Source organism: Homarus americanus, unplaced genomic scaffold (assembly GCF_018991925.1).
Source record: "Homarus americanus isolate GMGI-L3 unplaced genomic scaffold, GMGI_Hamer_2.0 scaffold30440, whole genome shotgun sequence".
Taxonomy (NCBI): domain Eukaryota; kingdom Metazoa; phylum Arthropoda; class Malacostraca; order Decapoda; family Nephropidae; genus Homarus; species Homarus americanus.
This window is the reverse complement of record NW_024752506.1, coordinates 335478-350746: the sequence shown is the minus strand read 5'-3', so window position 1 is coordinate 350746 and position 15269 is coordinate 335478. Positions and strand designations below refer to the sequence as shown.

The 15269-nt window shown below is 40.7% G+C and overlaps 1 protein-coding gene across 5 annotated transcripts in view; it reads right to left on the bottom strand.

The window, feature by feature from the left end:
• Positions 1-512: 512 nt before the first annotated feature.
• LOC121855124 overlaps positions 513-15269 on the bottom strand; it is a 60293-nt gene continuing 45536 nt past the window's right edge. For 3 of the 5 annotated variants that reach the window (XM_042349989.1, XM_042349990.1, XM_042349992.1), the window contains 4 exons: positions 6500-7603; positions 5877-5981; positions 4175-4363; positions 513-3745 (listed from right to left, as the gene is read on the bottom strand). In XM_042349989.1, coding sequence (XP_042205923.1) covers positions 3302-3745; positions 4175-4363; positions 5877-5981; positions 6500-7588 — 1827 coding nt within the window. In that variant the 5' untranslated portion in view covers positions 7589-7603 and the 3' untranslated portion in view covers positions 513-3301. Of the gene's footprint in view, positions 3746-4174; positions 4364-5876; positions 5982-6499; positions 7604-11917; positions 12416-15269 lie in introns of those variants that run through there. The other 2 variants (XM_042349988.1, XM_042349991.1) reach the window with 2 other exon arrangements.

Below are 15269 nucleotides of genomic sequence, written 5' to 3'. Positions count from 1 at the left end.
ATATATTGTGACTTGACTGATGACTAAGATACAACACCTCTATATAATGCCTGTTTAGTTAAGAAATTAACCTGTATACTGTTTTGTTAATGGCTCAATTACTTATTAATTTCAACTTTATTTTGTGAACTGAGGTCAAATTTTGAATGAATGTACTGTACTACTGATTTTTTAATTAAAAAGAAAACCAAATAGTTTGAGAATTTCACAAATATTTGTATCTACCGGTACTTTAAATTATGAACTGTGTCAAATTATTTAGTTCCCAAGAATGTTCATTATTCTAGAAAACCTGAAATTGCAGTTGCTGTGAATAAAACTTTCCTTTAGTAAAGCTGAAAACAGTAAATTGAGTTATGGGCAACACCAGTGGTAAAACAATTCATAAATGATCAGAAGAGAAACTTTTCTAAAGGTGGTTCTTGGTGACCGAGGCTCAACTTTCATGGAAAATACCAAAAAAAAAATATATATAATGTATGTACACATTGTGGAAACTGATGGAGTCAAGGTGCAGTATGTGATGATATAATTATTTTACTTGTCTTGGCAATACAGTAATAATAAACACCTTTAGCATTAAATAAAAGTTTACAAACTACAGTATATTTTCTTCTTAACTGACTGGACTTAGATTTATTTGAGCTCTGAAAATATTGAATATTTACTGACACAGTATTGCAATTTCTATGTAATATGTATGTTATCCTTGAACCAATGTCACAAAGAATTGATTCTTTAAATCCTTAAGGTCTGGTTGACTTGCATTTTGTATGTGAACACAATGTAAACATACACTGAAACTGGTGTGTGTATGCTTATGTATGTTTATACATATCACATGTCTGTAGATTTTGTTTAGATGTACAGTACTGTATGTGTGCATGAATGTCTACATATACATGGGCATATGTATGAGTGTGCATATAAATGCATGTGTCTGTGTACACTCACCAACAAAAGTCCTGTTGCCTCACCTGCCTCTTCATGAACCCAGTGATATAGATACCTCACAGGCCTCTGTATCATTGGGTTCATGAAGTGATTGGTGAGGCAACAGGACTTTTGTTGGCAAGTATACATATGCATGTCCAGAGTACATGTCTGTATGTGCATAATTGTGTGCATGTGTATATGCACATACACAAGAACATGCACATGAGGTTTTATTAATATACCTGTATGTGTGTGGTAATGTTCTTCTGTTTTCAGTGATATACTGTATATTTGAAATGTGATTGGTGATGACACAACTGTTGTTTAGTATAACAACATTTAGGGTGCAATTTTGCTGAGCATTCTTTGCAAACAGATACCAATTTTAAATATCCATGATTTCTCTACCTCTCAAAATTGCAACACAGTAGACCTAATATGGCCAGATCCTTAATTCTAAGTCGATGTAATTCTCCTCCACAGTAGTTCAGATTCTTATATATTCCTATACATATAATAAGTCTAATTTTGCAGTGATGTATGCAAGGTATCAAAGTGTCATGAATTCAAACATAAAGTGTCTTATGAACAAGACTTTTATTTAACCTCACAGATTTTAAGCGGACAGGTGTACCACTGCCATCCACTCATACCTTAAACACCATCTCTTTCTATTTACGTTTTTATCAAGCCATGCACTTCCTTCAACTTCTTTTACTTCCTTTGTTCAATCATAAAGGAAAGGGGAAGACACACACAAGACTGTCTTGGACCGCGGCTACTCGCTCTCAGCATCGCACTGCTCATTACAATCACAGAAACTTCACAAGAGTTCTCTTCTCATATCTTCTGCACTTACAGTCTGATAATTCACACAGATCCTTATTTTCTAATTGTTTTTTAAGAGAATTCCCTTAAAATGATCTGTGTTATGTCAGAATGTAGCTTCTTAACAACCAGAGTCTTTGTGGTGAAAATGGATAGCTCAATTTCTTACCACTCGTATACTCACATGACACCTAAATCTACAATATCATCCACACTAAAATATAACAAAAAAACAACTTCTAATTCACACACAACTGTTCGTACTAAACCTAAGCATTCATTAAGACCGTAGCTAAATCTGAACATATATATATATAGATATATAATTCTGATCGTATACTTTTCTAGCGTAATTAATTTTCAAAGTGTGGGTCGTATACAATTGTCCTTGGTTTAGGTGAGGTATTTCAGTATACATCAAGAGCAAGAAAAATTGCAATCTTACAACTATGGATACATTCACTAGTTTTGGGAAATGGTGAGTTACATTAGGTAAGTTTTGATTACCACATAGTGAAAAGGGGCCTTCAGATGGCAAGAAACAGGTATGTAGTTGACAAGAGACTCATATCTTATTTTATTTACATTATAATTAGGACAGCATATATCATATGTTTAATTCATGATAAATAAGAATCAGCAGATATTTGTATTACACTTTGTTACACAAATACAGTTGATTATTAAATCAATGTAAATTTCCCTTAGCTCCTGCCGAACTGCCACCCTAATGCACCCACAGTTCTTCTGCCAGTCCACCAGCAGAAGAGTCACAGACACAAGAGTATGTGGACACTCCCGCCCAGTCTCACTAAATGTTGACCTGTTCTGCAATTAACAATTACAGTATTTTGTATGCAGAGGATTCTCCATAAACTGACTGAATTACTCAACATATCTATGACTGTATGTAAGATTTATATTCCCATGTGATGGATTGAGTATTTTAGACATTCATATTGCAGTTGGCTGCTTACACAAGAAATTTTGTTCTCATCTTTTGACTACGGCATGAGCTGTTGAAAGGCGGGAATACCCTGAGCTATGTCAAGCATATGGACTGTGTCCATTGCCGATGAAGCTGTAGGTGGCCCAGGATTGTTGGTACATTCATAATATAAGAATAATTGTATTTGGAATGAAATTAGTAATGTTGTTTCCAAATTGTGATGGTTAAATAACTTTCCTGATTTTGTAAATGCTTGTATAATACAGAAAAATAAATAATACCCTACAATTTGGAAACTATCTTCAACTAACTGTGGAGCGGGGAGATCACAACCCTAGCTGGAGGTCAGCCTCTTTCCCAGGGCCACTTTATTGGACCCATTGCCAAGACTTTGACTGGTTGCTGAGACGACCCCAGATAACCTGAGTGCAAACAGTGGTTCGACCTACAGAACTGGGTCAACTAAACTGTGACACAATCCAAAAGGGAATAGACCACCTGAACCTATCTACCTGACTTAAATGTCAAGGTCATTTGGACCTGATTTGAAGTGACAGGAATATACAAATTGTAACCTGTTTTACTTCTTTAAGCACGTTCCTCTATTTCTGGTCTCTTAGATAAAAGTGAGTCTGTGTCTGTCAGGTCAAGAGGTGTGGCTGAGGTCTCCCCTCCACTTCCATTTTCATACATCTTGCGACCAACAAGAGAGAAGGAGCCTACAGCTGGGGTTGAAGCGGAGGACTCCTCTTCATCATCTACTGTGGGTGCTCCAGACGTTGAATGGTCATCTTCATCACTTGGTAGACTTTTACTTAGCCGCTTCTCATGGTCCTGTTGAAGAGAGTCTCTGTCCTGTGATGGAGTCTCTGTTGCCTCCTGTGGGGTATGGGGTTCAGGAGCTCCTCCATCAAGGTCAGTGCTAGATGGGGAGGGCTTTTTGCTTGGCAGACGACGGGGCAAAGTATGGATGCCCATCTTCTTGATTTTATCATAAAGTGTTCGTGATGGTACTTTGTACTTCCGAGAGGCCTGCAAGTACCATAATTATTAGTTGTTGTTAAGTTTATTCTTTTCATGTAAAAATATTCTCTTGCATTAGACAGTCTCCAACACTATCTTATTTCTTACTTCTGTCCTTTAAGCTATTATTTATGAACAATTTCCACTACATCTAGTCACGTACAGTACTGTATTTATTTTCAACTAATTCCATTATTTAGATAATGTTTCTCCCTATCCTCTACAATTCTTCACTTGGCCAGATTTCTATACTGTACAGTACAAATACAGTATCTGCTTACTCTCTGCATTCATATATTTTCTTGTTTTATTTCTTTTATATTTCCCTTCTCTACTCTTAACCTAATTCTAAACCTACAGTTTCAATTCCTCTATGATTTCTGATCTTCCATACCCTATCCACTATCCTCATCATTAACATCCAACAAAACTACTAACCTGTAAAGCCGTCATGCCATTTTTTACTGCTTCAATAGCATCCATGAGATCTGCTTTGGTGTACTGTTTGTATCTCTTCCACTCTGGCTTTGGGGTCGGAACATAACTGACAAAGTTGCTGTAGTGTGAGGAGCCATTTGGGTCCAGATGGTAAGGGTTGAAGTCTGGCAGCAGAGGTCCATTGGCTAGCTGTAGGGTACCATCAGTATTATCAACTCTTATTGTCACTGCTAGATATCTACCTACATGCAATTCGCAATATTATAACAATACAGTATACAGTATCTAAAATCTTTGTATAAATGATAGTAAGTGATTATGTACTCTGTGAATCCATGTACCTTATGTTAATGACATTCAAGAATGTATTTGAGCTAATGAATTTACAGTATTTATTTATCTAGTCATGTGCTCATTCATGGATATTTTTTAAGTATATACAGTATACAAGTCTGGCTATACAAATATGTATGAATACATGGATACATATACTAGCGGTCCGACTAATTACCCAAATGTACCCAAATATAGCCGCAATGAAGTCAAATAATGGTCCTACATGAATAAATCGGACTGCTAATCACTTCTCGACTAGTATTTGGTGTCAGAAAGTCACAAAAAATTGGAAAACTTACTTTAATCTGAGTTAATAGATTGCGTGCATGTACCGAGGGAGCGAAGAATTACCCAAATGTACCCAAATGTAGTCGCAATGAAGTCAAATAATGGTCCTAGATGAATAAATCGGACTGCCAATTACTTCTCGACTAGAATTTGGTGTCACAAAAAATTGGTAAACTTAATTTAATCTGAGTTAATAGATCGAGTGCATGTACCTAACCTAACCTAACCTAACCTCGACTAGTATTTGGTGTCAAGAAGTCACAAAAAATTGGTAAACTTAATTTAATCTAAGTTAATAGATCAAGTGCATGTACCTTACCTTACCTAATCTAACCTAATCTAATCTAATCTAATCTAACCTAACCTAACCTAACCTAACACAACACAACTCAGATTAAATTAAGTTTACCAATTATTTTTGACTTTATGACACCAAATACTAGTCGAGAAGTGATTGGCAGTCCGATTTATTCATCTAGGACCATTATTTGACTTCATTCCGGCTATATTTGGGTACATTTGGGTAATTAGTCGGACCCATATACTAGTACTGTACTGCACTAGACATACTGTAAGCATATCTTCGCTTCCAATCACCGAGTTTGTAAGAACAAATGCTGAGAACCCTTGACCCTGATATCTAATAGTGACCTCTAGATTTCAAGACTATCACGCTAAGAAATAAGCTATAAAGCCAATGAGGGTTGCCTACCTCTAACACACATCTCTTACTTTTTCTTTGTTACCAACTCTCCTACACTCTCTTCCCTCCCAACTACTTTTCAATACCAAACTTCAATTCTTATGAAACTTTCTTTGGTTCCATACTACTACTACGAATAATAATAATAATAATAATAATAATAATAATAATAATAATAATAATAATAATAATAATAATAATAATAATAATAATAATAATAATAATAATAATAATAATAATAATAATAACTTGTCAGAGCAAGAGAATTTATGTCTAGGTAAAAATTCCTCTAGTACCCTTTTAATCCTTCCCTTCCCTCCTACCTTGCTTCACTTTGAGCCTCTACTCATCATCTTCTCTCCTTCTGGTACTTACCGACTCGAGCTTTATTTTATCCTGTTCGTCCTCTCGTGATATGTCAGAGAAGGTTCGCGACTCATCATCGTGAAGCTCCTTCTTGGTGGTGATTCCGTATGGAGACTGCAACAATAATAACAAACAATGTTTAACTCAAGAGATTTCATTAGGTTCCAGTTACCTGAATACTTTAGCTTTATCCCAGGCGAAGTCTAAATTATTTGTTTATTTAAATTTGTACAGGTATAACTGACAAATGCCAGGCTCCTTCTCATCTATTTTTGTTCAGTGTTTTTTGTTTTCACTGGTTTAATAACCATTCCACTAAGATTATTGAGCTCATCACCACCACTTCGTAAACAACTGACGAAGGTCAGAATGGCAAGTCATACAGGTCCTCTGTCTTTCAGTTACATGAACATTATTTACAGTAAGTTCACGTTAATGATGCTCATGATAAGTCAATTGACATATAATATGACCAAAGTACCAACCAGAGCTGCACATGAGGAATAATATGAACAGGTAGTGACACACACAATGATTAGCTACTAATGACACCTGTACAAAATGATAAACTGTATACTGTACTCATTACCTTCGAGGAGTAACAGGGAAACGAATGAAGTATATATGCTTACCTCCATGTGGTCACGATGGTCGTGTGTCATGAGCTGGGGCACGTGTGAGCTGAGGAGGCCGGGCAGGGGCATTATGGACGAGGCCAGGGACACCAACGAGCTCATGTCGGGCCCGTGGAACCCGTGGGTGTGTCCTAAGGCCGTGCGCAGGATGGGTGTCGGGGAGAGCATGGGGTCAGCTAACATGGGAGGCCGTTTGCGTTTGTGTGGCGGAGAGTCTGGGCAGTGTGGATTCATGTGAGGCATTGGGGGGATTAGTGAGAGGGACTGGCGGGTTTCTGAGTCGAGGCTCCCGGGTGTGTGGGTATCTCTGGGCTCGTGGCTCTCCCGTGGATCTCTCATATGGTCTAGTAGATGGTCTCGTAGATCACGAAGGTCACGGCTCTCGCGAAGGTCTAGTTCACGGATGTCTCGGTGTTCTCTGTGGTCCCTGAGGTCTAAACGAAGGTCTCTGTGGTCCCTGTGGTCTGGGCGGTGGTCTCTGTGGTCTGGGCGATGTTGTGGGCGGTGTGGAGGGAGACTTGGTAGGGGCAGCGAGTAGGGGGGAGGTGTAGGGGAAGACAGGCGGACCTGTTCATGGGTAGAGACAGACGGGGGGGCGGTGGAGGTGGGCGGCTCTGGTCGAGAACGAGGCAGTTCCTGGTGAAGGCGGGTATCCACTGGGGCAATGGGTGGGCGGGCGGCCTCGTGTGGGGACGGTAGGCGGCGGGTGGCCGTGTCATTGCCCAGTTCCTCCACTAGGCCCTTGACCTTGAGGCTCTCAGCCACTTTAAGGAGGCCCTGTAGGGCGTCGTGCTCGACGTTTACCTCGCCGCGATACATGTATTCGAGCAGGGCCCGCATGTCGCACGCCCGCACATCCTTCAGCACCACGATGGGGTGGTTGGCAGCGCAGGCGTTGACGAAGAGTGACTGGAAGTAGGAGGAGCATGCAGCGAGGACTAGGCGATGGGCGTGGAGCGTGACACCCTCTTCACACGCCAGTGTTACGTCGGTGAATGCCTCCACGTGCAGGAGCTGGTCGAAGGCCGCCAGCAGATTGTTTCGGTGGTTGTTCCAGCGGAGACAGTACTGCGAGCTGCTCCCCATTGTGCCGAACCCTCCCTGTTGGACAGAAACAGCACACGTTAGTACAAAACTGGAGAAACAACTGACTTATAAATGTATACACCTTCAAGGGGATATAAAACATACAAGTTGGTTCATCGCCATAAAACAACAGCTGCTCACTCCTTCCTGTCAGACACAACCACAAACGATAATGTCAGTACAAATTGTGATGAAACAGGAGCTGGCTCATGCTGCATTACTGTCTACTGTGTCATGCTTCCGTTCTTGAACTTCTTGTGACCCTTCCCTCCCTCCCTCTCCCTTCACAAAACACTTCACGATGGCGTCCTGATTCCTGTAGTATTCCAGTATCTACAAGTCTGTGTATCACGTTCTTATCCCGTGATCTGATAGACACTTCATTCCCCAACCCTCCCACTCCTTTACTAAATATATCCCTCACACCCACCCACCCGTTAACAGACTGGCGAATAACCTTAAACTCTACCTACAGTAATGCGGGAAAGTGATGGGAGTTTTGACAACAACAAACAGTACCGAAGTATTGCGTAATAAGTGTTATCGGTGTGAATATCTGAAGACTAGCTGCAGTAATCTTATTCATAATCATCACTTGAGGCCCATTCATATCTCAAGCTTAGGGATTATGTCTAGAATTGTGGAATGTTGGTAAACTTGAGTGTGAGGCGGGTATACTCGAGGGTAGGGTGACTATAGCGGGTATACTCGAGGGGGAGGTGTGTATGTGTAAAGAAGTGGACATATTGGACACTTTTGCCGATCAATAAACAAATATTAAAAAAATTGTATGAAGTATAACGGTAGACCAGTCGGTGTACATTCCAGCAGCGTAACTCACCACCGAATTAGTTGGTTACTGTTAGATTAGTTAGATAGTTGGGTTAGATTAACACGGAAGCTGAGTTAGATTAGTTAGGTAATTTAGTCAGATTAGTACGGTAGTCAGGTCTAGATTAGGTAGCTAAGTCGGATTTAGTTAAGTAGCTGGTTTAGATTAGTTCAGTAGCTGGGTTAGATTAGTAACTTGGTATTTTTCTTCATTCATTTTAGTCATGGTTAGGTTAGGTTAGGTTAGGTTAGGTTAGGTTAGGTTACACTCACTCAATACCGTAGTTACATATTATAATTTCCTTTCATTAAAAACACCCCTAAGTGAGAAAAAAAAAATATATTAGTATATAATATAAGCGAACTATTCCTGTAGAAGTGAGTGGCATCAATCACTACCACCTCGCCAGCTAACATCACTTCCACTATTTTTTTTTTTACCCACTTTTCCTCGCGATGAGTCTGACACATAATCTACACCATCAAGGGCTTACTTATTCCTCACATCAACATTCTAAACAGCCAAGTTAGTCTGGGTAAAAGGCACTCTGCATGCTATATACCTTGTGGTCTAGTTGTCATGGAAGTTTTAGGTCAATATGAAGTAAGGAGAGATCACGGGTCATATAGCGATTCAACTCCAGGATTAAACTTAGGCCAGTAGTGCTTCTATACCTGAAGCTCTAATGCTCCGTAGAGGCTCTAGTGCTGCTCTGTTTGCGTTCTGAGGTTTCTCTATATGCTCTAGTGCTTCTACCTAAATTATTGCCCAACCCCCCCTCCTCCCTCTCCCACCTACCACTATGTAAGGCTATCCAAAATACAAACTTCTTCAATAAATAATTTACTGGACGTTAGATGACATTTATTATTATTATTATTATTATTATTATTATTATTATTATTATTATTATTATTATTATTATTAGTAGTAGTAGTAGTAGTAGTAGTAGTAGTAGTAGTAGTAGCAGTAATAGTAGTATTTACGCCAAAAGGATTGTTGTACGTATTATGAGAAAGTCCAAATGACCCAAACAGGCCTTCCCAGCTGAGGTGAAGTGCAAGGATAGGGTCTAATGACGATGGAGGTGGGGAGGAGCTAAGTGGTCGTAATCACACTATCAATCTGGTGTTCACAGTTGCAAACTTTAGACCATCAATATTGCCCCCACATCACCCCCACACCACAACATCACCCCCACACCCCAACATCACCCCCAACACACCCCAACATCACCCCCAACATCACCCCAAAACATACCTCCACATTCTACACTTAAAGTACATATCTAAATGCATTTTTTCATACTAATATCAAGTATTTCAAAGACATTTAAGGGACTTGTTTACACGTTTTAAATCTTGTTAGTCTAATTATCTACGACTGTTGCAACATCTGGCACTGACTATTATCTTCACCGATAATTATTATACTGTGTGAAGTGAGTGGGTTATACACGAGTGTTATTTTCCGCCTATTGTAGTATAAATTTTCCTTGAGATAAGTACTGTGCCTTCTCCACTCTCATACTATCGTCTACCACACGTTACGTTACCCCCCTCTCCCTCCCTCCCTCCCTCCCTCTCTCTCTCTCTCTCTCAAGACCACCCTCTTTGCGCCACTCTCTTACCCCTCCCCTACGCACACACCGCTTTAACAAGTGATACAAAAGAACTACAAAAGAAATATATTAATACCCTCTTTACTGATGCCATCCCTTAGAGCATCAAGTTACAAGTAGAATACAAGATTACAGTAACCTCGTAACTACTGAATTATACGTTATATTATGTGGTGTGTGTGTGTTAAGGTGTTATACGGACTAATTAACATGATGGAGGTTAAATAATAGGTATTTATAATACATAATATCATCTCTCCATCACAGCATATCTCCATCGCAGAAATATCTCCACCACAGCATATTTCTACCACAGCATATGTTCATCACAGCATATTTCTACCACAGCATATCTTCATCACAGCATATTTCTACCACAGCATATCTCCACCACAGCATATTTTTACCACAGCATATTTCTACCACAGCATATTTCTACCACAGTATCTCTCCCCCACAGTATCTCTCCCCCACAGTATCTCTCCACCACAGCATCTCTCCACCACAGTATCTCCACCACAGCATCTCTCCCTCACAGTATCTCTCCACCACAGTATCTCTCCACCACAGCATCTCTCCCTCACAGTATCTCTCCACCACAGCATCTCTCCCCCACAGTATCTCTCCCCCACAGTATCTCTCCACCACAGTATCTCTCCCCCACAGTATCTCTCCACCACAGTATCTCTCCACCACAGTATCTCTCCCCCACAGTATCTCTCCACCACAGTATCTCTCCACCACAGCATCTCTCCACCACAGTATCTCTCCACACACTTTTCTATGGATTAATTTTACAGTAATTTTAAGTAATTTATTTTGTATTTTTGAGTCACTGTTAATTAGCGTTTTGGTATGGCTATAGGTTAACCACTGTACCTGTGTCTTGGTAAATTTAGTGCACCTGTTAAACTCTTGATGCTAATTACTGTACCTTGATCAGGTTAATTACAATACACCTGACAGCGAGTTTTCAGTGGTGTTGTATCGAGGTTAATTTATCACCTTGACCTACTAACCCCAAGCGTTAATGTAACAGTGCGACAAAAGTGGTGTGGGGTTATTAAATGTTAACTTCTGTCAACCATCTAGGGGTTAAATTACAATCACAAACATTTTAACGAAGCTATAGTGTTACATTCACAGTACAATCCACGATAAATGTGTTTCATTAACATAAGTGGAAATATCACTTGAAATGTGTTACCTGGAGAATAGGTTAAAGTGACGTAAATATAACGTGTGCGGAGAGTTGAGAATCCCTGTCAGATAATCCGGATGTTCACCCTTATTAACACGGCAATTCATCTCTTGGTTTTAAATCATAAGTACCTGTATGGCAATAGTACCCCGAGAGCTCTTAATACGGGTATATGGTTATGGTGGGAAATGGTTAGTGGAAGCGTTGTGTATGGCTAGTGGCAGAAGCTGAGAGGCTCATATACAGTATACTGTATGTATGTATGGATGCTATCACACACACACACACACACACATGTCTGGAGATGCACCGTTGGTACATACACATGCAATGGCGCACGTAAACCTGCAAAAAAATTTCATGTACACACACACACACATACATACACACACACGTGGTAGCACTCACGTCCACATACTGAGGTTCACTCTTACATACAAACACAATTCATTTTCCGTTATAAAAATATATTCACCCACCCATGTACACTCGCGCACACGCAAGCACATAGAAGCGTAAGATGCATACACACCCACACGCGCGTGCACACACGCGCGCACATACACACGCCCACACAGGTACACACATACTCACATACGTGGACCTAAACGTTTACTCTTCAGGTACAAACACACAGAGAGACACACCACAAGCTAAGCGTCCAAGAAGCCTTACCTCTCGCAGCTTCATATCCTGGAGGTGAGGCGGAGGAGGAGGGGAGTAGTCAGCTCTTGCCTTGCCAAGGAGCAAACTAAACCAGTGTTTATCCGTGACCAACTCAGGGGCATAAGCTGCAGTAGCCTCGTAGCCATGCATTTAAGATCACTAAAAATACTCGCACTTCACCAAGCTGAGGAGGAGGGGGGAGGGGCGAAGCGAGTGTCGCACACACACACACAGCCGCGATACGAGCACTAAGCGCCAACACTCACCACTCTCTAGTACAGTTCCTCTAACACACACATAAGTCACTGGTGTGCTTAAAATGAGGCGATTTCAGAGGTTAAAAGTATCCAGTCGTATGGTTAAATATCGGGGTAGTGACCAGTGGTGTGCTGGAGGAGGTGCAATGCGCGGAGCCACAGCTTAGAATGAACGACAGTCGGGGCATGCACTCCGTTTTCTTTTCCAATGACGTATGCGGGGAAGCGGCCCGGCCAGGCTTAAGGGCGGAGTGAGCACTCGTTGCACAATGAATGACTCAAACATTCGTTCTTCTGTTATATTGCTCGTCGATATTTTCCCAGTATTTGATACCAAGATCTGTGATATAAAATAACTGATGTATTGGTAGATGAGGAGGAGGCGGCAAGGGAGAAATAGCCAATAAAGGAGAGAGTGAGAGGGAACGATAGCGGCGAATAGAGGGACGAAGTCACATGACCCCCAACACCCACGTGCCGGCCCGGCTCACTGGTTTTGCAATATTCTCGCAACTTTGCAACCTCGACAGCGGTTCGCAGAAGTGAAGATCCTGATGCATGGTGGGCCGCGTGGTGTGGGAGAGGCTGCCACTCTAGGAAATTGTGGCAAGATGAGAGGGGAGTTTCCGGGAACTGATCGTCTAATAAAAACACCGATTTAAGTCTTGACGTCTTACGGAAAATTTTTAAAAGGTAACTATACGAACAAATGGGACTGTGTTTGTTGAAGTGAGTAATGTATATATATATATATATATATATATATATATATATATATATATATATATATATATATATATATACCATTTTTTAAAATACATTAATACTGTTGTCATGTAAGTCAAGAATACAACAAAAACCTGTCATATATTTGAAGACCCTGAACAAGTGACCTGTAACACGTACAGTACAGTACAGTACAGCAACTGTATATAAAACAATCAAGTGAAAAGTTAGATATGGTGTAAAGACTAATTAGTAAATAAGTGACTGACGGAGAGCTTTAGGTGTATAAGGTGATAATAAGCTTATCAACTCAGGTGGTCACTGGTTAACTATCACCGCCAGCGTCGCCATGTATCCTGTCTACCGCTACAACCACCGGAAGGTATACCCTGATAATAACCCCTAAACATGATGAAATAACTGCTGATAACCTGGATAGTTGTAATAAAAAAATCGTGCGTGTTTTTGCATCAGCCCGGCGGGAAATACCAGAGCCAGGTGGTGCAAGAGCCTGACTGTCCACGACGCCCGTTTTCTTGGTGAGGCGGCGACCTTGGTGGGGGGGATCACTATCACATTTCATTGCTCTGAATTTTGTTGTTGTGCTGTTTGCCTTTGATTTTTACATTCAACATCGCTTGTCTCGTTAATCACCACATTACAGCGCTTAATATATACACACATATACCCACGCCATCAACTAATTCTGACTATATACACAATAAATACAAATTTCGCACGGTGACATTTAATCGACAATTGAGCGAAATTTGAGGTAAGAGAGTTGCGCCAGCCTGTCAGGAAATACCCAACAGCAGCACCATGAATCACAAGTGGTTTGTCGTCGGACGTTCCAGGCTACAGCTAAACCTTCAGTAATCCTGTACTTACTTACGGAATTTACGCACTGGCCTACCACCCTCTTTCCTTCCCCCATCACAACCCCGACTCCACCCAATTTATGACCCCATTAACAGAATTAAATCAACAACAACAAAAAATCAAACCTCTCTGCTGATGTGGCACCGATCGAAACACGAACTGGTGACTTGACCTTTTATCGTGACCTACATACTGCAGCAGTTCACACAGGCAAAACACTCGAGTGAAATTCAATAACTTGTGTCTTTTTTTATATTATTTAAGTCAAATCAAATCAGCTCTCCTTGGCTACGTTTGCCCCAGATGGGTGGAGAGGGAGAGGGGGCTGGGGACAACGGGGTCCAGATAAAAAACCCCAGTTAAATTGCAAAATAGGTTAGGTTAGGAATTGTAGTCTTATATTTTATATGCCAGAGAAGTGTTCATAAACTGTAAATAATGAAGAATAATAATTATTCAAAAAAATTCTTATTATAATTTGCCCTAGGGGGCTTTTGTCCGGGGAGGGATTTTGTCCGGGGGACATTTTGTCCTATACTCGCAGGGGGCAACACGCGACCATTTCTTCGAAGCTTACGCAGTATCTATCAATAAGAGAAAGAAGACGATGAAAAGATAAGATAACACAAGTGATTGTACCCTCACCCCACCCCTCCCCCTCACCCCCTCCCCCCTCACCCCTGTTTAAGCTTCCAACCAGAACAAACATAAAGGCACAAAACCCAGAGTTGCACTACACATCGGAAATTCCCAAATCAACTCTCTCGGTAATGTTCAACTGTCCTCCCCCCCTCCTCCTCCTCCAACACAGTGACACCCATCCTCCTTCACTCACTCTCCACCTCTCAACCTCATCCTATTCGCATTCTAACTCATTCTACTCAACCTAACTCACTCATTTCACCATAGATTATTTCCAACGTTCAGAACTAAATCGTTACGTGAGTGTAAACGACATTTTAGTTGTTAGTAGATGATATTGAATACAATTTACAGTTGATTGTGAATGATGATGATGATGATAATAAGTAATAATAATAATAATAATAATAATAATAACACATTATTAACGACACTTTCTGTTACTAAGATCATCAACAGAAAAACAATAATAATATATTTCTATTTTTAAGTTGCCACAAGATATTAATTAGCCTACACAACGTAACATATTTCAAGCTTTAAAGTTTGTGAGTGAATAACAGTCAGCCCAGCACTCAGGAATGACTGTCACAGCCCAGGAGTAGGATGTTACAGTCAGTGGTGATGCAGACAGTTATCTTGTCCCTGACCAGAGTGGAGGCCGCGGGTGGTGGGTGGGTGGGTGGGTGGGGAAGGGGTAGGGTAGGGTGGGGCTACCAGCGAGGTCAACGGGTGCTCGGTAACACTCTCCACCATCGTCAAGGTCAACAGAGGTCGTACTGTAAATGCAAAGCGGAATTGATCTTAATCTCTCTCTCTCTCTCTGTCTTTCCCTTTCTCTCCCTCTCTCTCTC